We start from the raw sequence: 23,183 nt of genomic DNA on the forward strand, positions 1-23,183 counted from the left end.
CTGCAGTTTAGTTTAAAGGTCCCGCTGGATGAAAATTGAACATAAAATTTTATTTAAATTTTGAATCTCCTTTCACCGCCTCACCCACCCCCCTACTGAGTTCACCATAAATAAAATGACCTATCCTCCCTGAAAACCACTTTTTAATATGCTGATCTTTCACCACCACCCACCCCCCCCACCTTCAGCACCTTTGTCCCTCAACCCCTCCCCACCATCCCTACAACCAATTACAATAGTTCTCCCTTCTCCCCACACCACCAGCCCTGAAAATTTCACTCCTTCCCACCAGTGTCACGCCTTGGAACTCCGAATGGAGTTCCAAAGCCATGGGAGCTCCAGTGGGCGGCTGGAATATCAGCGTGGCACGGCCGTCGCTACCAGGCAGGTAATTATTCTTTCATTTTAATCTAATTTGCATATTAAGATGAAGGCCTCGCCACCAAGCGGCGGTGGGCTAGGGCCACACTGAGGCCTCGCCACTGCCGGTAAAATACGGTGGTGCCTTCTCGGCATCGGAGGTCGTGGCGGGCCTCTCCCAGAAGAATTTTCTGGACCACCTCCCCCATGACCCCAGAAACTGGAGGGCTCATAAGATTCAGCCCTTTGAATCTGGCGAATGGACTTAAAAATGAAGATACACTTGCAGTTAAGCTGAGGACGATGGTTTAACTGTGGAATTAATTGGGACATTCTTTCCAGACATAAACAATGAAGAACCTGGAAATATGGAAGAGAATAAAGTTCAGAAAGTGATATCTGAACAGACTAATTCAAGGACTGAGTCTGAAAACTCACATGTGGATAACAAGGAGGAATATCCCTTTGCAGAATTCACATCTACTGGCATACAAAAGCCAGAGGGACAGTCAGAATCATCATTTACCCAGGGACATGATAAAAATTTGGATTTTCATTGTCACAAATAGATGGGAACCAACTGTAACTTATCGTGAACTAATGAGAGCCAATTGTAAATTGTGTTTTGTGCATTTGAGTATCAGTGTCAACTACCATTTTATACAGCATATTTAAGATTTTACTTCTATGTTCCAATTGTTAAAATGGAGGAGAGAGATCAGGTGGGACAGCAATTTGAAGGGGTCCAAGTAATAGGACCCAGGAGCCACCCTATTCAGCCTGACTGAATTTGAAACTGGAGCAGTTGAGGGTACAGCTTGTTCCGAAGCCACAGCTGCCTTGTGCAGATCAGAAGCTACAGCTGCCTGAAGACACACTTCTCCCTGAGATGCCCCTGCAAGAAGCTACAGCTGCCTGGAGCAGCTCTCTACACTTCTCTCTAAGACACCGTCTGCAAGAAGCAAGAAAATTAAAAAGACACAGTCTGCAAAAACAGCAAGAAAACCTGCTTTCTACCAGCTTTTCTCTCTGTATAAGGAAAAGGTGGCTTCAGCAAGTAAGCTGCTTCCGTTTATGTCAGAGAGTGTCAGAAGAAGAAATTGTAAGAGAAGAGGTATTCTCAACGATTCCTTCCCCTATCCGGTATTTCCAGTCAGCGATCTCCATTTTGGACTTTTTGATATTTTCAAAGGAGTCTAGTTTTAACTAAAATCCATGTTAGCTTGTAGTTAAGATAATTTTCTATTTAGTAAATGCCCTTGCCTTTTTTATGCCTTTAACCTTTCCTTGAATGTTTGTATGTGTGCGTTGAGAAGTTTAATTCCCTTCCCGAGTTTAAGAATGTATATTAATAAACTCTATTCTTTGTTTTAACTGTAGCAACTGTGTTGTTGTTAAGGTCATTTACTAGTCAGGGTTGAAGGGAGAGAAAAATGCAATCATTAATCTGTTTACAGACAGGTGGTTGGTAAACAGAAAGTTGTTTTTAAAAAAGATTAACTACCTGTTCATGACATTCAGACACAGAAGAGGACAACTTTCAGAAAACACCACAATTTAGTCTTAATTGCATCATGGTTTCTGGTTATGGCTTCAGCAAAGGAATATTGCCAAGATGGATTAGCTGGTGGACAATCAGGAAGACTGTTATGTGTGTTGCATGTGATAAAGTAGTGTTTTAAAATAAGTAGCATGTTGTAAGTTATTCAGTTCTTGTTTTTGTAAATGAAAACACATCACTATGGTGATGAATTTTCATTTTTTCCTCAGGGGAAGGTGTTACTATCACCTGGGTCATGGTTTGCATTAATTTTCTAGAGGTAACTTTTAATTTGGGAATTTATTTTTAAAAAATGAAAACACATGGTTTGAGAAGCTGGCAAACAAGCTGTGGGTGTCTCCCCCCCCAAAAATTATACTTTATTCACAAAAATCTGTTAAAAAAAAAATTACAAAACAGCTCAAAGCAGTTCCAAGTTGACATTCCAGAAAGTGCAGACGAAATCAGTTTTCTTCAATACAGAACGTGAGTTGCCTCACAACCCTTCCATTCCATTTTACATGCAATGTACATTTGCATTACACGGCAAAACCATATTTTCTGCATACAGCCCAAGGGTTGGGCTGAAGGGAACCTGCACACAGGTTCCAGCCCCTCGGTTCACTATGGCAGGAAGACCTTACACATTGGCCTTTCCCCATTCAGCCTTTGTGGTGGCTGCCCCAAGCTTTAGTGCGTCCCTCAGCACGTAGTCCTGGACCTTGGAAAGTGCCAGTCTGCAACATTCAGTCGTGGATAACTCTTTGCACTGGAAGACCAGCAAGTTTCAGGCAGACCAAAGAGCATCTTTCACCGAGTTGATGGTCCTCCAGCAGCAGTTTATGTTTGTCTCGGTAAATGTCCCTGGGAACAGACCGTAGAGCAAAGACTCCTGTGTTACAGAGCTGCTTCAGATGAACCTCAACAAAAACCACTGCATCTCTTTCCACACTTGCTTTGCAAAAGCACATTCCAGAAGGAGATGAGCAACAGTCTCTTCCCCATCACAGCCACCTTGGGGGCAGCGTCTGGAGGGGGTGAGATTTCCGGCGTGCAGGAAGGATCTGACGGGGTGGGGGTGGCGGTCCTTCTCACCACCAGCCAAGCTACGTCTTGGTGCTTGTTTGAAAGTTCTGGTGATGAGGCATTCTGCCAAATGACTTTGGCAGTCTGCTCGGGGAACCATCCGACAGGATCCACCATCTCCTTTTTCTGTAGGGCCTTGAGGAGATTCTGTGCAGACCACTGCCTGATAGATTGGTGGTCAAAGGTGTTTTCTGCACAAACCTTTCCCACGAAGGATAGGTGGTATGGCATGGTCCAACTGGATGGAGCATTCCTGGCAATGTGGCCAGACCCATCCTTCACAACACCGGGGACAGATAAAACCTCAGCACGTAGTGACACTTGGTGTTTGCGTACTGGGGCTCTATGCACAGCTTGATGCAGCCGCACATGAAGGTGGCCATCAGGATGAGGGCAACGTTGGGTATGCTTTTTCCCCCTTTATCTAGAGGATTGAGCATCATGTCCCTCCGGACATGGTCCATTTTGGATCTCCAGATAAAGCAGAAGATGGTTCGGGTGACTGCCACGGCGCAGGAGTGGGGTATGGGCCAGACCTGTGCCACATACAGCAACAACGTGAGCGCCCCGCACCTGATGAGCAGGTTCTTACCTGCAATGGAGATAGAATGCTGCTCCCACATGCTAAGTTTATGGTTTACCATGGCTACTCGCTCCTTCCATGTTTTGGCACACATCCCAACCGCTCCGAACCATATCCCCAGCAACCTTCTGGCAGTCTGACCTGACCGTGAAGGGGGCGAAGGATCGGTCAGCCCAGTTCCCAAGGAACATGGCCTCGCTCTTGTTGCGATTTACTTTGGCTCCCGAGGCCAGTTCGAACTGGTCACAGATGCTCATCAGCCTGCAAACGGACAGCGGATCCAAGTAGAAGAAGGCGACGTCATCCATATACGGGGAGGCTTTGACCCGAGTGCCTCTGCTACCCGGGATTGTCATCCCCTCTTATGCCCGCATCCTTCCTAATGGACTCAGCAAAAGGTTCAATACAGCAAACAAACAAAACAGGGGAGAGAGGACAGCCCTGTCTGACTACAGATTGGATCAGGAAACGTTCTGATTGATTGAGACGGCGCCATTAATGTTTGTGTAGAGCAATTTGATCCAATTGTGATTCCATCCCCAAACCCCATTTTGGAGAGCACGTCCATCATGTATGTGTGTGATATCCTGTTTACAAATCAAAGGGTGGCCTATGTTTATTTAATAAGGTCATATCGGGAAGTGTAAAGACCCTACACAATGGGAGCCCCTCTAAACATGATGATGGAAATAGTGGGCTGAATTTTATGAGGCATCCGGTGTTGGAGGTCGTGGCGGGAGGTCCGAGGAAGGGCCTGCTGCATTTTACCGGTGGCGGCGAGGCCTCGGTCCGGCCCCGCGTCCCCGTCGCTCGGCTGCGGGGCCCACATTTACATATTAAAATTAATGAAAATAAATTTAAATCAACTTACTTTGTCCCGGTGGCCGCCCACATCAATCTTACCGGCCGGAGGTCCCGCTTCTTCGAAACTTACAGAGACAGAGTTAGAGAGGTGAGAGCTTTAGTATCACAGGTGGTCTCATTTAGTTGGGGTGTTGGAACCAGAAGTTTAGGAGAGTTTGTTCTGTCATTGTTTGCAGTATCAGGGGCATATGTAGGCATCAGGAATCAAAGAGAAGATTTGGAGTTGGAAATAATTAGTTTAAAATGCTATCTGGGACATCCCATATGTACCACTTGACATCCCATATGTACCACTTGCTATGGAGATGGATGATGCAGCAAATGTCTGTTGATTTTTTAATCTGTGTGATTGCTCACTCAATCATTTGGCTTTTAGACAAGCAGTTGGGTTTTTGAAGTTAGTTGGGCTGAAGATATTTTTCCCCCTTCCTAATACAGGGGCCATGAGGCCCAATTGTATTGTCACACATCACTAGGTTTCGATCAACTTAGCTTATGACAGACCAGGGATTGAACGTGTGGTTCTCCTAGATTGGCACCAGGGATGAGGGAATTCAGTTAAGTGGAGAGACTGGAGAAGCTGGGTGGTTCTCCTTAGAGCAGTGAATGCTAAAAGGAGATTTGATAGAGATGTTCAAAATCATGAATGGTTTTGTTAGAGTAATTAGGAGAAACTTCCTTCCAGTGGCAGAATGTAACCAGAGGTGACACCTTTAAGGTGATTGGCAAAGGAATCAGAAGTGAAATGAGGAAATAGCGAGTTGTGATCTGGAAAGCATTGCAGAAAAGGGTGGTGGAAGCAGATTCAATAATAACTTTTAAAAGGGAATTGGACGAATACTTGTAGGGAAAAAAAATTACAAGGCTATGGGAAAGAGTAGGGGCACACGGCTGATTGGTAGTGGGACTACAAAAGAGGCAGCATAGGACAATGAGCCAAATGGCTTCCTGTGCTGTATCATTCTGTGATTCCTAGTTTGTATGGATCAGTGTTGCACTCTATCCACTGATCAACTGAGTGGATGCAACAATTACCCCCAAGACAGATACGACACTAAGGAGCAAATAATCTGGTTCTGCTGGTATATGGTGAGGGAGGAGTGTTGGCCAGGGGCTATGAGAGAAATCTCTACATCCCTTCAAATCTTTTGCATTCACCTGAACAGGTAGACTTCTCTTGATTTAACATCTCACATACGAATATACAAGTTAGGAGCAGGAGTAGACTACTTGGCCCTTCGAGCCTACTCCGCCATTCAATGAGTTCATGGCTGAACTGATTACTCCACATTTCCACATACCCCTGAACAATAACATCGAACAACACAGTACCCTCTCAGTATTGCACTGCAGTGATAGTCTAGAATGGATGGGATACTGGCGCAGAACTAAAAATCCATGCCATTCTGCGTGCTACAAGTTGAGCCAATCTGACACATATTTCAGGCACATACACTGCTCTGATGAGAAAATTTGAATGGAAGCTGCACAGTTTGTTTTTACCCTGAACTCAGAATAGCTCCTCCCTGCTTTTCTTCTCTCACACTGTAATCTTGCTGAAAATTCATAACAGATGCAAACTTGCAGCACAAACATTAATCCTGTGGCTGAATATTTGTTCTGGAGTTGAGACATCGATGTCGGGTGCATTTCCAGGTCCCGACCTTGCATCTTGTTGGAGCCTGATGCCCAGTGCAATTTTAGATAAGCTGGCAAATTAGTGGCCTAGCTCCGCATTCGCTGTCCAATTAAGCATGATGGGCAGGCTCCCAAGGCCCGAGGACCAATAGAAGACACTCCAGCACTGACAGATTGGCAGCTTCACTGTCACCGATGTAGTTAGGAGAGACGGTGCCTCCATCTTGAGCCGCCCTCCGAAGATATTTAAAAAACTTAAAATTAAAAAGAGGCCACAGCTGTCAAGACATCATCTTGGAATCGGGAGCCTCACCGTAAGATCGCCTGCAGCTACAGCCATCGCATACGGACAGCCACAGGGTGGCTGGGTGGGGTAAAAGTGCTGGTTGCAATGTTGGCTCCCCTGCCAGGCCTGCCGCCGGGAGGTTGTCTCCATTTATTGACTAGGATTCAGCCTCGGTGTTGGGGGGGTGTGGGCCTGACTGTCAACTGGAAAATTCCAGTTGGCATCTGCATTGTGGCCTTAATAGGCCCATTAGGGGCTTACTTGGCTATCCCACCCGCCTCCGTTCCCGCCTCCACAGTCCTTCCAAAATGCAGCCTCTGATCTCTCACCATCTACCCCTTGTTGGGTTTTACCCATAAATTACTTTGTTGCGCACTCACTGCATGTGCAGTGCACTACTGCACTCCAAACAGTTTGTATACCGTTTTGTTCTGATTGTGTCTCTCACTGGCTGATTTACTCTCTATTCTCCTTCTGCTGTCTCTCTCTCAATGACTGCCCTCCTTCTGTATATTTTTCTTGCTAACAAGCTGCTGTTCTCTGATATTGACTGTCTTTCTGTTGCCTCTCTCTCCTGCTCTCCATCTATACTTCACTCACTGGTTATCATTCCTCTCGACTGCCCACTTGCTCATTTTAGGAGCATAGGAACATAGGAGCAGAAGTAGGCCATTCAGCCCATCGAGCCTGCCCCGCCATCCAATATGATCATGGCTGATCATCCAGGTCAACGCCTTTTTCCCATGGCTGTGTTTGCTGACAAAGCAACCACTAGGTGCACATGCACAAATGCAGCCTCATGCACTGTAACGTCACTGACTGTAACGTTTTAGGCAGCTGCCAGGATTAGAGATGGCACTGCTCCATTTATCACAAAAAATTAAATTCAATCGCTACCATCCCACTCCACCCCCAACAATATCCCGCTTCTCTTCTCTGGCACAGCCTCCCGCACCCGAGTGCTTGCCGTTCACTCTCGGCCCCTCCGTCGGCCCCACCAGCCACACACCCCCTGCCTCAATGCCCGCACCCCACCATTGGCCACCTGCTGCCTCCCACCACCCCACCCCACCAGCCGCCCACCTTGCCCACCGCTCCAAACCCCAACCCCGTCGTCCACTCGCTCCCACTTCAACCCCCCCGAGCCCCCACCCACCCCACTCGTCGGCCACCCGATCCAGGCCCCGCTGTCCCATTCTCTCCCCCCCCACCCCCTTTCTATCTTTCTGCCTCAAATACTGTAAGACTTTACTGACACTTGATCTTTATTGCTATTTTTAGAATCATACAGCCTTACAGCACAGAAGGAAGTCATTTGGCATATCGTGCCTATGTCAGCGATTTGAAAAAACTGTCAATTTTATCCCATGAATACCAGAATTAATTTCGTCCAATCATTTATGAATGGCATCTGTACATTTCATTTCATCCCAACTTCCAATTTCTCCTGCTATCAGCAACACCTGATGCTTTGTGTGACAGTCGCTGCTGATCCACTTTCCAGGTAGCTCTATTATCTTTATATCCCTACAATGTTGTTCCTCTCCTGAAGGCATCAACGCATGCTGGGATAGAGTTCCAACAATGTCATCCACCTTCTGGTACTCCAACCAAGTGGTCATTCTTTATGACTGAGACCACCATCAGTATTGTAAGCTATCTGACAATAGGGGGCATCACAACTCAACCTGATTCTATCCTTGCTCATGTTTGCATGTACATAAATTCCAGCAGGCGTCATTGGATGGTGATTAGGAGCAGGAGCCTTGGCTGATTCTTCTTTCCAAGCCTGGAGGTGCTGAGACCAATTGCAGTATCCTCCTGCTACCTGTCCAAGATCAGCTAACTCAACACAGGTAGGGTGCCCAACTCTCCAGGATTGTTCTGGAGTAATTGAATCTGATCCCACCAGACTGTGCATTCCAGATAATAAGAACTCATTGTGTAAAAGCTGTTTCCTCCTGTCTCCTCTGGTACTTTTGTCAAACACCTTAAATCTGTGTCCTCTGGTTCTGATTCTTTTGCCGGTGGAAACAGCTTCTCCTCATTTACTCTGTCAAAACCAGTGGAGACGATGAATGATTTCAATAGGAAATTGGATGAGCACTTGAGGGAAATAAACTTACAGGGCTATGGGGATAGAGCAGGTGAATGGGACTGATTGGATTACTCGGCAGAGAGCCAGTATGGACTTGATGGGCCCAATGGCCCCCTTCTGTGCCATCATGACTCTATGATTCTATAATTAATGATTAACACTGATACAAGCAACCCAGGAATAAAATCACCGGGCTTTAAAAGTGTATTTTTCCCCCCTTTTCCTTGAACAGTCTTATTTATTATAAAAACATTGAAGATGAGAACAAAACCTATTTGAGTGGAAGGGGCAGTTGGAGGCAGGAGATCAGCTGATGAAATTCCCTGGAATATATCCAGCCAGATTTGGTGACCCTAGGCACAGCCCAGGAATCAATCTTGTATTTTCTGATCTGTGTGGCTTAATTCTACTCTGAGCAGTTAATTTACTAACCTTGTTATCAGTTGGACTCCCTCCTTGAGTTTTCTACAGTATTGTACAATCCAAACTGTGAAAAACCACATCAGAGGCATCATGAAACATTTGAAAACAAATCTTTATTTTTTTTTTGTCAACTATAAAGACGTCAATTAAATAAGACACAGAATTAGTTTCCTATTGTGTATGTAATTCACAGCATAGTTTCTGTAAGAATATACAGGCCATTTTTCTAAGTGGAGGGAGAGTGTATTATTTTAACATATGCTTCAATATTTGTAATAACATCGTGGTCTAGAAAATCACATTCTTTGTACAGGAACAATTTGGAACCTGTTATAAATTTGTCATGCAACACAAATATTATAAAATTATGTTTAAACATAGCCATGGTTTTGATTGGTTGAACACCATTGTAATAGCCTTCCAGCATGAACTCCAACTCTGTTCCATCATCGGAATCAGCATCAGACCTGCTGTTGTAAATAATTACATTAGATGACTTGAAGCAGTATCAGAGGATTGAGTTTCCCAACACTGCATTCATCAGCCAGCTTTTAAGGGGAAGCTAGATAAACACACGAGGGAGAAAGGAATGGAAGGTTATGCCAATAAGATTAGGGGCAGCACAGTGGTGCAGTGGCTAGCACCACAGCTCCAGCAAACTGGGTTCAGTTCTGGGTACTGCCTGTGCGGAGTTTGCAAGTTCTCCCTGTGACCACGTGGGTTTCCGTCGGGTACTCCAGTTTCCTCCAACAGCCTAAGACTTGCAGGTTGATAGGTAAATTGGTGATTGTAAATTGCCCCTAGTGTAGGTAGGTGGTAGGAGAATTGAGGGAAGGTGGGGATGTGGTAGGGAATATGGGATTAAATGTAGGATTAGTATAATCCTACATGTGTGGTTGTTGGTTGGCACATGGGATGAAGATAAATTGGAGGGGGCTCGTATGAAGCATAAACACCAACATGGACCAGTTGGGCTTAATGGCCTGTTTCTGTGCTGTACATTGTATGTAATTCAATTTCGGTTGAAATTAAATAAAATTGTTCTACACTAACATATCTACTGTGTTCACTGCCCATTATGATTTATTACAATTCCTTGATCATGATATGCAAGAAACAGTTTACATTAAAATGTTAATGAATAATACCGTAAGCCCATCAGCATCTACAAAGAGAAACATGGGTTTCAGGTATTGATCTTAGCTCTGATCAAGGGTTAATAGTTGAAATGTTAACCTATGCTTCTCATTAAGGGATATTAATGGACTTGCTGTGTATTTCCAGAATGTTGCAGTTTTTTTTTAATTTCTGGTTTCCAGCATTTGTGAGTTTATTCTTTTACAGTTAAATGATGTTCCATCAGGTTGGAAGGAAATCCCCAACAGCACTGTACTGCAGTGGTTCAGGAAGAACACTTAGCACCAACTTTTAAATGACAATCAGGAATGGACAATAAATGTCAGCCTTGCCAGCGGCGTCCAGATCCCATGATTGACTTTTTTTTAAAAACTAGGATGTACCAGAAAACTGCTGGAGACAGGACTGGGCCATCGGCAGTAAAGGTAAGTGGGTAAGAGAGGCAGAATCATCAGCAGCTGGGTGAACAGGGACTAAGTTAGAGGTACTGAGACAAGGCTAACAAGGACAGTGTCATCAGCTTTCAAGGTTCATGCTGTCAGAAGCTGTGAGGCAGCTATCAGAAGCATGGCTATTGGAAGGAAGACTGGGCTATCAGTTCATGTGATTACCTTGTCATTTTGATGATTGACAATATGATATTGTACCAGCAGCAGTGCACCTTTAGTTATCTGATACCTTGTAAAGACTAATAACTCACAGCAATCACTATCACAAGTAAATAATTAGATGCCTCCCACAAGTCAAATAAACCAAGGAACCAAAGCCAGTGTGATATTCTATTTATTCTATGTATTTACATTAATATAAATATTCACTATTTTTTAATGTAAATATACAATTTATTAAATGTTTCTGTATCAATCCCAGCAATCTAAAGACTTTAGGATCTGACTGAATGTTATTGTCTTTGTGGCTAGGTGCAAAACTAGGTGCAATAGTTCATATATTCTGGAGGGTGCAATGTGCTATTTTGCTGCCCATGTGAAGCAAACTATTAAAATTACATTAATGTCCACAGAATAAAATGGAAACATAGACAACAGCTGAAAATGAATGTAAAAATGTTGCTGAAAAATTGACAAAATTACGAACAACCATATCTAATAGCAGTAATGAATTTTTAAAAAATGTTTGTCTAAGATTTGTTTCACCTTCGCTCCAAGCCACATCATTCTTCATTGTGTTGAAAGGCAACATGCACATGACTTCTCACCCATTACTGCCTTGACACATCATTACACTGTACACAGGATGCTGATTATATAAAAAAAACTACTCAGACTAGGGCAAGATCATGAAGTGCATCTGCTGTTGAAAGCTTTCATCCTAGGTAATTAAAGGAACTCTATATCACATCTAAAATCACTAGCGATTTACTTATTGCTGTCCAGACACTACCTGGATGATGAATATTAAAACCATTTTTTAAATGAAAAAACAAATTTACCACTCTTACTCTCTCATTGCAAGAACCTTCACTTTGAAAGTCTCTGAGATGCTTGTTCAGTCTGTTTAATATTACATCAGTAAGCTTTACTTCAAATGTTTTGAACATGTGGCTGAAATAAATAGACTCTGCTGGTTTAGAATGGTGTATTGGTTATGATGTGAACAATTCCTTCCATTAAAGAGGCATTAGTTAGGTTGAGTTTATGGCACAAAGCTGCATGAAAGATTCATTCTTGCCCGCTGGAGCATTTTGGTAAAGTTACTTGCACTATACAGCACTTTATCACATCAAACTTATCTCGAAACACTGCACACAGTGAATCTCTTTTTGAAGCGCAGAAATTATTAAATTTTAATAAAACTAAAGAACTATTCCTTAGAAATTGCTGTTCTGTAGAACTGAGACTAATATGTAAATAGACCTTGTAGTCATCATCACCCTTATTCTCCAAATTGTTCTAGTGAGAACATCTCTGTTCAAATTGGCAGTTTACATTTTGACAATAAACATCAGCAGAAATGTAAATGAAACAGACACAAGAATATTAATGGGGCACTTGTCTCGTGATAAAACAAAAGTTGACAAGACTTATTTTTTTCCAACTGGGGATATTAAAGTCATTCAGAGAGTAGGCTCACCAGGAAGATTCCAGGGGTGGACAGCTATAGTTATGAGGAGAGAATTAAAATATTGTGACTATTTCCACCGGAGCAGAGAAGGCTGAGTAGATTTAATAGAGTTTTATTTAAATTACTTTATTTAAAGTGTTTCAATGGAATGAATAGGAAAGAGCAATTTCTTCTGGTCGGGGGGAGTCAGTGACGAAAGATCGTAATTTAAAATTGTCACTAGAGATTGAGGAGACAAGCTAAGAACAAGTTATTTACACAGAGGATTTCTGGGGTGTGAAATTCTTTGCCACAGGGAATAGTCGAGTCAGAAACTATTGCATCTCATATATATATTTCAAACAGAGGGGGATATGGCGGAGCTGGGGGGCGGGGCGGGGGGAGACCTAATTATATTGTGTATTTTGTGAAGAAATGAACATCGATTTTTTCAACACCTTTTCAAAAAGAGAGTGTCTCTTTAATAGTGTAAGAGCATTGGATAAGTATAACCTTTTCCGGGAATGTTGAATTTCCTTCAGAATCTCACCCGAGGATAATAAACAGTAGTTGACAAGCGCAACTATCTCACACACTGGCAACAACTTTTTTTACATAATTGAAAAGAACCCTTTTTCAAAAAGTCTTAATTTTGCTGTCTATCAGCAACTGGGAGGCCATCGCTGACCCCCTTACCCTCACAGTCCCTCTGGATGGCCCCTGGGGACTGGGATTGTACAGATACTGAGTTGCACTTGCTAGCCTCCCCGCTGGGCTCTTTGTTGGCTGCCTGGCTGCCTTCTCCGTGTGTTTTCAAGTGCTTGGTAAGGTGGTCGGTCCTCATGAAGACCCGGTTACAGATGGGGCAGAAGAACCTCTTGGAGCCTGTATGGGTCTGGAGGTGCCGCTGGAGCTCATCGGACCGGGTGAAGCGCTTACCACAGAAGAGCCAATTGCAGACGAAAGGCCGGTCCCCGCTGTGCCACCTCAGGTGAGCCTTGAGGTGCGAGGTCTTTACGTAGGCTTTCCCGCAGCCTGGGATGTGGCAGTTGTGAAGAACTTTCTTCTTGTTGCTGCCATCCGTGGATGTCCCCATTCGCTCAGCCTCCAAGCAGTTGGGACATCGGCAGCTCCCTTGCGCCGAGCTTCGAGACAAGGACCGCCGGGTGCTCTTTGCCCTGGTTGCTCCTTCCAGCGTCTGGTTCAGGACCATGGGCTCCTGGATGGGGTCAGTTTGTTTATATCCGTCCTGGTTGATCATAACTTGGCTTGACTGCATCAAGTGAGTTGGGGGGCCGCAGATCTGGTGGTCAGACCCGTAGCTCCCTAAAGGAGGCTGGAGCCCACCTGGATGGGTGGAGTTTTGGAGGCCACCTTGCGTGTTCTGAAGATCCATCCAGCTCGATCCAGCATGTAGGTCCCACCAGGTGGCCGAGAGACCCCCATCCTCAGTAGCACCGCTCTGGTGAGGAGGTCTGAACCAAGAGTCGTGATAGTGAGCCATGTCAACACGTGGGTGCAAGGAGTTGGAAAAGTATTCAACTGTCGACTGGACGTTGGGTTTGAACTGAACGCAATCCTGAGATTTTAAGCTTGGGCTGCTAAGTAAGGCATATTTATTATTAAAGGAAAAGTTGGGGGTTGCGTTTAATGAGGGGCCAAATGCACTGCTCCCGGATGTGGCTATCCCCAAGTTCTTGGGAAGGGCGGCAGATTTCCAAGAGTTGAAGCCGGATGTTAAAGGCGATGCCTGTTGTTCTCCAAGGTTACTCCATGTGGCAGTTTGCATTGCCGAGGGACTTTCCACCAAGAGTCGAAGTCGACTGCAAAGAAAAGACAATGTTACCTAACAGTAAAGGAACATCCTTTACGTAAAAAGGATGTGCGAGTGAACGAAAACTACCATGAGTCAGGTTTGCGTGCTATAATTTGTCATTAAGTTAATAAGGAGCTCGTTAATGACCGAAATTACAGGCGTCATGCAAAGGACATGGTTATTTGCCAACAGTTCGCAGTTACATGTTAGATGTAAGCGATCTCGCACAAATTGCTTGTGTGGAGGGGAATTTGTCCGTCTTTGTATCAAAAATGTCTACAAACAGAATTAGAAATTTGAACCCTGCAATCAAATGGACAATACAATTAAAAACATAATTTGTCTATCTGATACTATTCATTTAGCACGAACCTATTTGATCTGTGTGCTGAATGAATATCGGGGTTGCCAGCGAGATATCCCGGAGTTATATCTGGTCAAGGCAGGAACAAATCCCAAAACCCGGGTTCTACACTATTTGAATTGATTGACCGTTCTCTGCCCCATTGCAATGATTGTCCATTTAGGGGGTAGAGTTTGGAACTAATTAATAAATAAGAGTAAATTAACTTATGGCGCTGAAAGAACAGGTCCAAATAGGCAAATAACAAATAATGAAAGTATGTACCGTTTATTGTAAAAGGAGGAAAAGGACTAATATGTAAACACAATACTACTCCACCCTGTTCCCAATTCAACTTCTGCTTTACAGGGCAGCCTACAAAATCGGAACCAAACCTTGTAGAATATTTAAATTTTGGACATTTCTGCTTACAGTAACTTTGTTTTTCCACATCACTCAGACACACACACACACATATATACATATATATAGTTCGGATTATCTGTGAGTTTACAAGTTCTCCCTGTGTCTGTGTGGGTTTTCTCCGGGTGCTCCGGTTTCCTCCCACATGCCAAAGACTTGCAGGTTGATAGGTAAATTGACCATTATAAATTGCCCCTAGTATAGGTAGGTGGTAGGGAAATATAGGGACAGGTGGGGAGGTGGTAGGAATATGGGATTAGTGTAAGATTAGTATAAATGAGTGGTTGATGGTCGGCACAGACTCGGTGGGCCGAAGGACCTGTTTCAGTGCTGTATCTCTAAACTAAACTAAACTAATGTATGTTTTTATGATCCAACTCTTTCCCATTAATATATGCGACTAGTGATTAACCATTTGTTAGTGTTAAAACTGACATGTCCTGTACATGAAAAGATTTCCACTTCCTCTCTCGCATTTCTAGAAAGCAGGTAAGAAATGGTTTGTTATCTAATATACTACTGCTCTCTTATCTCTCGCTTCCAATCGCTCTTGCAACATTTCTTGTTTCTCTCCGCTTTATTGAGACTACCAGGGGGGAGAGCTCCTTTGAATGGTTATCTCTTGTTCTTCCAAAACTATCACAGCTTGACCCTGCTCTTCCTGGTCACCGCATCCTCAGGACCTGAAAGTTGGAAACCTTTCCTTCCTTCTACTGCTCCCAAAGTTTGCAGCTTTTTGTCATTTTAAAATCAATCATTAACGCAGATTTTTTATTCTCGAATATGCGCGGGATACAACAAATTTTAAATGTTATACTATGTCGTTATTGAAACTTAATCTTCATATTATTCTAGTCTTGTGTAAAATCTATATATTTTGATGTCCAGCCCCTTAGAATCCTCTTACCTTGTCTGTGCCAGGCTGATGAGGGTAAGATTTATACCTGGGAAGGGAGTAGTTTTTTTCCTACAATAATCTCAGTTCTGGTTTTAGACTGCGTTTTTACTGTACACACGTGTCTAGAAATAAACAGAATAATTCTCGGTGTTGGAATATAATCTAAAGCAAAATTAAAATAGAATTCATGGCTAACGCCGTGCAATATCCTTACTCAGATTGCTCCAATCGCCATCAAAGACCTCTATCAGTATTCTATCACCTTATGCCTTTGAGACTCAAGGCAAGTTTGGAAGAGGGAACCCCAACAATTGTGCTGTTGGATGTTCTCAGTAAAAGATAATTTAATCTTAACTCAAGGAATAACAAAGACTGCGTATGAGCTGTTATACCTCAGTTTAATTTATGGCCACACACTTTGAAAGATTAGCAAGAGACTTCCCACAATAATACATCATCTTCACTAAACGTTAAGAGTATTCTCTGTGACGGAATTAAAAGTGAGTTCAAAGCTTCTTCAAAGACAGATGGATTTAGTTTCTAAATTCTTCAGCGCAATATCAAACATGATCATTCCAAGAAATAGGTACGACTTCACTCACAGCATGTCCTCCTAGCAGCTTGTGAAATTAGAAGACAACCCATTGACAATCTGTGATAGTATTGGTAAAGCCAACAGGCCTATTGCTGAGGCGGTAAATTAAAACGCAGCAATAATATAAGTTTCCTATCTGCATCTCTGCTGCTTTTCCTCAGTTAATCGGACTTGCCAGGAATGCCAAATAATCAGGTAGTGTCGCTCTTTCTCAAATCCTGTGTTGAACTACAGGGGAAAAAATGAGTACAATAAAAGCGCAAAGCTTGCACTAATATAAACCTATATCTACGTCTTCAATTCAAAATTCATAGCCCCATCTTCTATTCTAACCCTTAAATCCTTACCTCTCCGAGTTTCTTCCTTATACACTCTGCAGGGTTACTAAACCGGAGCTAAGCATTGCTTAATCATTACTTCCTGTTTATCTCGTCTTTCCTTCTACTTGTTTCAACCTTGTAGGTGTCCCTTAGCCCTATAGATTCTAAGTCATAATAAAATCGCAATGCAATGATTAATTTATATTAAATATATAGGTGGCAGAACCCGATAAAATCTCTTTCTCTGGTTCTATTTGCCTCTTTGTGTGTCCCGAGTGTGACTTTCACTTTGACAGTCCCTTTAAATTCTGCCATGTAAGTTTTCAGGATCTAACTGGAAATTCTTTCCTCGAAGAATATAGCTAAAATGACGTTGTGAGGTAAGTGACTTGGCAGGTAATATTCATGTGTCAATTAACTGCTGTATTATGAAACAAGACTGGGTGAATCACACACACAAACATACACAGCTTACGGTGATGCATAGGTCAAGTAAGTCCTGAACTATAATAAGTTAGCAGATCTCAATTAATTTAATTGCTAAAACAAAAATTCTGATACAAGGTCGACAACCTGAAACGCTAACTCTGTTTCTCTCTCCACAGATGCTGCCTGACCGGCTGAGTATTTCCAACATTTTCCGTCCTTATTTCGATTGAGTTGCTGGGGATGGGCATTAAAATCGGCGTTGAGGGATGAGAAAGAAAGAGTTCCTGCGCATTGTCAAGTGATCCCTATTGGGAAGCATCCACCTCCACCCCCCCCCCCCCCCCCACCCACTATCCATCCCCACCTCCCCGACACTCACTGCCCAGAATTATACCTGGGTCAGGTACGTGGTGGGTGGTTGGAGAGCTGTACCCCCTCAATCACGGCCTCAGCAGCAGAGGTGTTGGAACTTTTCTCTCCCCTTCATATTGAAACATTGATTCCTAACACCAGTGTTCCATATTCTGGTCGATTAACGATCTCCCAGTCCTGGCCAAAGACACGGAGGAAAGCCTTACCTGCTCTTTCAGAGGTGGGGTAAAATTTCTGTGTTCCCTGCTTACTCCTTAAAGCGGGTTGTTGTGAAACAATCGTGCGCAGTATTGACAACAACAACAACAAAAACTTCCCCGAAATGACAGGACGTTTATGAGGCGCCGCTTTGAGCAGGTAGTTCAGGTCAAAACTGAGTTGCGGACCCGGAGCTGATAGACACACGGAGAGGGAGCGAGTTACCAGTGGCCGCTGGGGCTCTGCTTGCAGGCAGCTCTGGAATAGATTCAGCTCCTCTCTCTCCTCATTCTGCACTGGCTCTGATTGATTGGCGAGTTGCTCTTTTCACTGCGGGATCCGGCGCTGGCTCCTCCCAGTCAGTGACTCGGCATCAAATACAACTTCACAGAAAAACCGCAGCCAACCAAGAACTCTGACATTCCTGACACTTCACATCCAGTCCTTTTTTTGTGTGTGTCTGGGGTAGGGGGAGGGAATAGGTATTTAATATTTACTTTCATTTATTGATGCAATTTTACAACCATGAGAGCAAAAACACCCTATTTCCAAAAATGCATCAATACACCTTGTCTTCTGTGCAATGTATCTGTTAAATAAACAGGACTTAGACTGCTAAGGGATTTGATAACAATGAACATCTTGGGTCGCATATTAACGGGGGGTTTGTTCATTTTAAAAAGGATTTCAGCAGATGTTGCAAAAATAATTCATTGGCTGTTAAGAGGTTTGACACTATTTTGAGAGATTCGATGAGGTGTCCCATAAAGACAGGTTCTTTCTTTAGAATTATATTTTTTTCAGCACTGAATCTCTGTCCCTCACAAGAGCAGAAGGTAGGGGCAGGGGTCCCGCTGGATCCCAACAGAACATGGTTATCGAGTCTGGTTTTGCCCTGAATGTTGGAGACGAATTAATAAATTAGATTTTTGTGAGCTATTCTAAAAAGGCAACGATTTCACGCGGCAATTGGTACTTAAGGTCAGAGTTCATAAATGATTCAGTTTTCGAAGGTCTGAATACCGGTAAAAAAAAACATATACTTAAAATCGCGAAACAAAGTGCTGTAGGCATTCCAATTGGATTGTTTTTGAAGGAAGGAATCTGCAACCTCCCAGCCTGGAGATGTCCTTTTCTTGTAGATTGCTATAAAATGGTCGGGGTGAACTTGATTTGACCTGACTTCATTTGACTGAACATGTTGGCTCCTGTCTCCCTTAAACCCGCCACGTCCCGCCAACTGAATGATTGGTGCGCGTTCAATGTTGGAGAGGTAGCGGGCAATATCCCCTGAGCATCATTCATCTCAATCATTTACAATACTACATTTTGGAGATCATTGCATCTGATTCAATCACATTAAAGAGGGTCTCCATCTATCTGCTGTATAATATTGTCAAAGACTCGGTTACAACAACGTGCATTCAACTATCATTTTCAATGCGGGAAACACGCCGGGAGGCGTGTGGAGCAGGGAGATAAAAATAAATAAAAGGAGCAAAGGAAGAGATGGTGGAGAAAGGATAGGAGGGTTGAGCCAAAGCTTGGTCAAAAAGATAAACGTTGAGATCGTTTTTTTAAAACTTTGGAGAGGGAAGTGAAGATATACAGGAGTTCAGGGAAGGAATTGCAGAGAGCAACGCCAAAGTGACAAGGTGACATCACTAATATTGGGGAAAAGAAAGGTGCAGAAATGGATGGAGTCGGTGGACTTAAAGGGTACAGGGCAGGAGGAGGTGGCTGAAATTTGGACGAGCTGAGTTCCATGAAGGGACTTGCAGGCTAGACAAGGATTTTAAATTGAGTGTGGTGGAGAACAGGGAGCCAATTAGACCAATGGAGATGGGAATAATGGGCGAGACAGGATATGGGCAGTTGAGCTTTGAACAAGTTGCAATGATAGATGATAGAGGATGCAAGGTTGGTAAGGAAGACATTGGGAAAATTGAGTCTAGAGATGATAACGGCATAGATTGGGGGTGGTCAGAAACTGTGGTAGTGGTAGAGACAGGTTATGTAGTGAGACGGAAGTAAGGGGTCTTGGTGATGAATCGCATGTACGACTTGAGTCGAACAGGATGCCAAAATTTCACATGGTTTGGCTTAGTCTGAAAAACATCGTCCAGGAAGAGAGATGGAGTCAGTGGTAGGGGAGTGGAATTTAGGGACAAAAATTATGGCTTTGTCTTTGCAGTTGGGAGGAATGTTGACTCATTCATGACTTGATGTGTACAGGCAGCCTGACAGCACAGAGGTCGCGGTAGGATCGAGGGAAGTGGTGGAGAGATAGAACTGTCATCAGCACACATGTGGAAACGGACCCTGTGACTATGGCTGGTCATTAAGAAGCGGTATGTAGATGAGGAAGATAAAAGCAAAATACTGCAGATGTTGGAAATCTAAAATAAAACCAAAAAGTGTTGGAAATACTCAGCAGGTCTGGCAGCACCTGCGGAGAGAGAAGCAAAGTTAACGTTTCAGTTCAGTGACCTTTAATCAGAACTGTAGATGAGGAAGAGATAGGGGTAAGGAGAGATCCTTGAGGGACTTCAGAAATGAAATCGTGGGCTAGTAAAAGAAGCTGTTGATGAGATATGCTGTATTTGTCTACTCATTATGTATCTCTCCATCTGAAGAAGCATCTTTTTAAAAAAAGGTTCACAACACAGAGCAGAACTCTCATTATAGGTATAGGTAAACATTTGGACTACTAATCATTCTTCGACCAAAACATTGACCTGGCTTTTCCCTTTCACCTACTGACTGACCTGCTGTGTATTTGCTGTTTCAATTTCAGATTGTCCGCATTTGCTGCGGATTAGTTTTTAAACTCGTGCATAAGCAATTTAATGTAGAAATAATGTAATCTGCTCATATAATGGAGCAATGTGATGTAACATTCAGGTATCTACGTATCCGTCTAACACACCTGGAGGCAACAACTCTCCGTTTATGGATTCTTGATAATTAATTTTTCATAAATATTTTGGGATCGAATTAAGGTCGTTTTGTGACGGGAATGTTTCTCTGTAATTCAGTGCTGGAGGCAGATAGAATGCAGTCCATAGACAGTAAGGAATTGAATGGGGTCCCTGAATGATTGGAACTTCAATTGAATCGGTTGCTGACCGTGTTGGGAAAGGAGGGTAAAATGTTAATATGAGGAAAAAAATCTTTGAGACAGCCAATGAATACACTAGGACAGAGCAGATCCAACTATTCACAGGCCGACTCCAAAACCAAGAAAAGATTTTGAACAATTTCGAAGTCATTCATTCAAAGTAGCTGCCTTATAGTTTTAACCCAGCGAAAACGATTCAGACTTGACATTATCGAAATGCAGAGACTGGAAAAGATCAAGGTGTCCAGACTTTAGAAAATGAAATTATGCAGATTTTTGGTAACGGGGGAAGTTGTTGGGTACACGGCGGTGGGGGTGTGTGTGGGGGTGGGGGTGGGGGGGGGGGGGGGGAGAGGGAAGGGGGGTGGGGTGCAGTTTGGTGGGTAACGGAGTAGATTACCAGGATACGCGGAGACATTGCAGGGTATATACGGGAAAGATTGTAAGGCACACGGGGAGATTTCTGGGTATACGCGGGGGATTGTTGAGCATAGAGGAAGCTCGTTGGGGTACACGGGGGAGATTGCTGGGGTAAACGGGGGTCAAACGTGTTTCTTCCCTTGCATAATATTTCAGATATTGGGGCTCGATTAAGATTTATGGGTGAAATTGAAACATTTTATACATGTATTTAGATTAAATTCAGGATAAGGTACAAAGTTATTGCACAAAATGACAGTTAAGCAAAATAAATGTCTGAAAATTACAAGGATTTTTAAAATCATAGGTTACGGGATAATTCAACAAAGGTTGTGAGAACAAATTATAATTTTTGCTATTCACTAAAATCACGCAGGATTGATTGCTGTATTAGACCTCAGTTATGCTAAATAACGACAAAGTTCACAGTCAATAATACAAACAGGACGATGAATACAAGGAGGCAGAGAACCAACTGGATTTTTAAAGCAGTATATTGCACTGTGCTCCTATTTAATTGAAATTATCCCCCTTGTAAGTCATCGTATATAGTTCCAACAGCCCTTATACTCAACAAGGGCGCCAAGCTATTTTGAGAAAGACAAAGAGGAAGCCACCCGCATGAGAAGGAACAACTAACTAAAGCTTTACCCGCTTACTCCTTACTTGTACTTGAAGACTTGCGCCTTGCGTGCTAATTTGGTTTATATCGGAGTAAAAGTATTTGTGGGATCTTCTCAATCGTTTTCACCTTCCTCAAAAGAGGTTTTACTGGAGGGATTGGAGTGGGGGGGGGGGGGGGTGGGAGATGGAATTGAGTGAGAGCTTAGAGAACTGGTTGGTGGATAAAAGGAGGGAATTCATTAAATTCTTCCCTATCCCTATCTCCCCTCTCGGGAAATGCTACATTAAGTTTCCAAAACACCTACATACAAGTTCAATTCTGCAGATCTTCAAAACAAGAGTGTGTGTGTGAGAGAGAGAAAGAGAGAGTGCAACTACACCAGAGCAAAACGTTGTAAATAACTGCATCATCACAACGATTTAAAATTGATCAGGAGCAAAGACTTTTCAAAATACTTTCGATATAGTTTATATATACAATGGCACATTGTAATCCTGGCTCGTTGAACTGAAGAAATTGATGTTTTACGTTCGGGATGTTGTTTTGCTGTCAGTTTTCTTATTCATTTGGCCCCTGGAACCATTAGTTGGTCAAACAAAACGAAACCGATGTTCAAACTACAAGCATTAAACCGCACCTTTCAGAATCAATTCGCAAACTCATTCTGAATCCCGATCTCTGGCCAGTCATCACCAAACAAACACAAATTCTCAACAATTGTCATCAGTTTTCCATGCTGTAAATATTATTTGGTCATGATTCATTATTTCCAACAACTTCTGGAGCTGGTTTTCAGAGATAATGCTTGATATCTATTTGAAGTTTATCGATAACCATTAAAGAAAATCTCATTGTCCTTTTCTGTGAGGAACTCCCATTAAAGCATCAAACACACACGAGAAACATATTGCCCTTCTGTGATCTAAACTTCAATAATACATTTTCAGAATTAAAGTTCTTTGCTGAACATTTCATACCGTGATAAAGACCCGAATAAATGCTTGGAATAGAAAATAACTGCAGTCAGCCTTTGTCTGCAAATAGAGTCATAGAGTCATACAGCACAGAAACAGGCCCTTCGGCCCATCGAGCCTGTGCCGGCCATCAAGCACCTAACTATTCTAATCCCATTTTCCAGCACTTGGCCCGTAGCCTTGTATGCTATGGCGTTTCAAGTGCTCATCTAAATACTTCTTAAATGTTGTGATAGTTCCTGCCTCTACCATCTCTTCAGGCAGTATATTCCAGATTCCAACCCCACCTCTGGGTGAAATTTTTTCCCTCAAATCCCCTCGAAACCTACTGCCCCTTACCTTAAATTTATGCCTCCTGGTTATTGACCCCTCCGCTAAGGGAAAAAGTCTCTTCCTATATAACCTATCAATGCCCCTCATAATTTTGTGTACCTCAATTATGTCCCCCCCTCATCCTTCTCTGTTCTAAGGAAAACAACCCTAGCCTTTTCAGTCTGTCTTCATAGCTGAAATGCTCCAGCCCAGGCAACATCCTGGTGAACCTCCTCTTCACCCTCTCCAGTGCAATCACAT

The 23,183-nt window shown here is 43.1% G+C and overlaps 1 protein-coding gene across 3 annotated transcripts; it reads right to left on the minus strand.

Annotated features, from left to right (window-relative positions):
- Positions 1–9,055: 9,055 nt before the first annotated feature.
- Positions 9,056–17,760, minus strand: LOC137347954 (transcription factor Sp6-like). Of its 3 annotated transcripts, XM_068013018.1 has the most exons (3): positions 17,479–17,753; positions 15,566–15,678; positions 9,056–13,899 (listed from the first exon to the last, which is right to left on the minus strand). In XM_068013018.1, the coding sequence occupies exon 3, from the start codon at positions 13,863–13,865 to the stop codon at positions 12,723–12,725; it is 1,143 nt and encodes a 380-aa protein (XP_067869119.1). In that variant the 5' UTR covers positions 13,866–13,899; positions 15,566–15,678; positions 17,479–17,753; the 3' UTR covers positions 9,056–12,722. The 3 variants fall into 3 exon arrangements, with proteins under 3 accessions (XP_067869119.1, XP_067869120.1, XP_067869118.1); XM_068013019.1 differs by lacking the exon at positions 15,566–15,678 and having other exon boundaries at positions 17,696–17,760; XM_068013017.1 differs by lacking the exon at positions 15,566–15,678.
- Between the last annotated feature and the right edge of the window lie 5,423 nt (positions 17,761–23,183).

The sequence above is a fragment of the Heterodontus francisci genome, chromosome 33 (assembly GCF_036365525.1).
Source record: "Heterodontus francisci isolate sHetFra1 chromosome 33, sHetFra1.hap1, whole genome shotgun sequence".
Lineage (NCBI taxonomy): Eukaryota > Metazoa > Chordata > Chondrichthyes > Heterodontiformes > Heterodontidae > Heterodontus > Heterodontus francisci.

What these genes read in the sequence shown, in the direction of transcription:
- LOC137347954 (XM_068013019.1), bottom strand. Translation starts at nt 13,865, where the DNA reads ATGCAAACTGCCACATGGAGTAACCTTGGAGAACAACAGGCATCGCCT.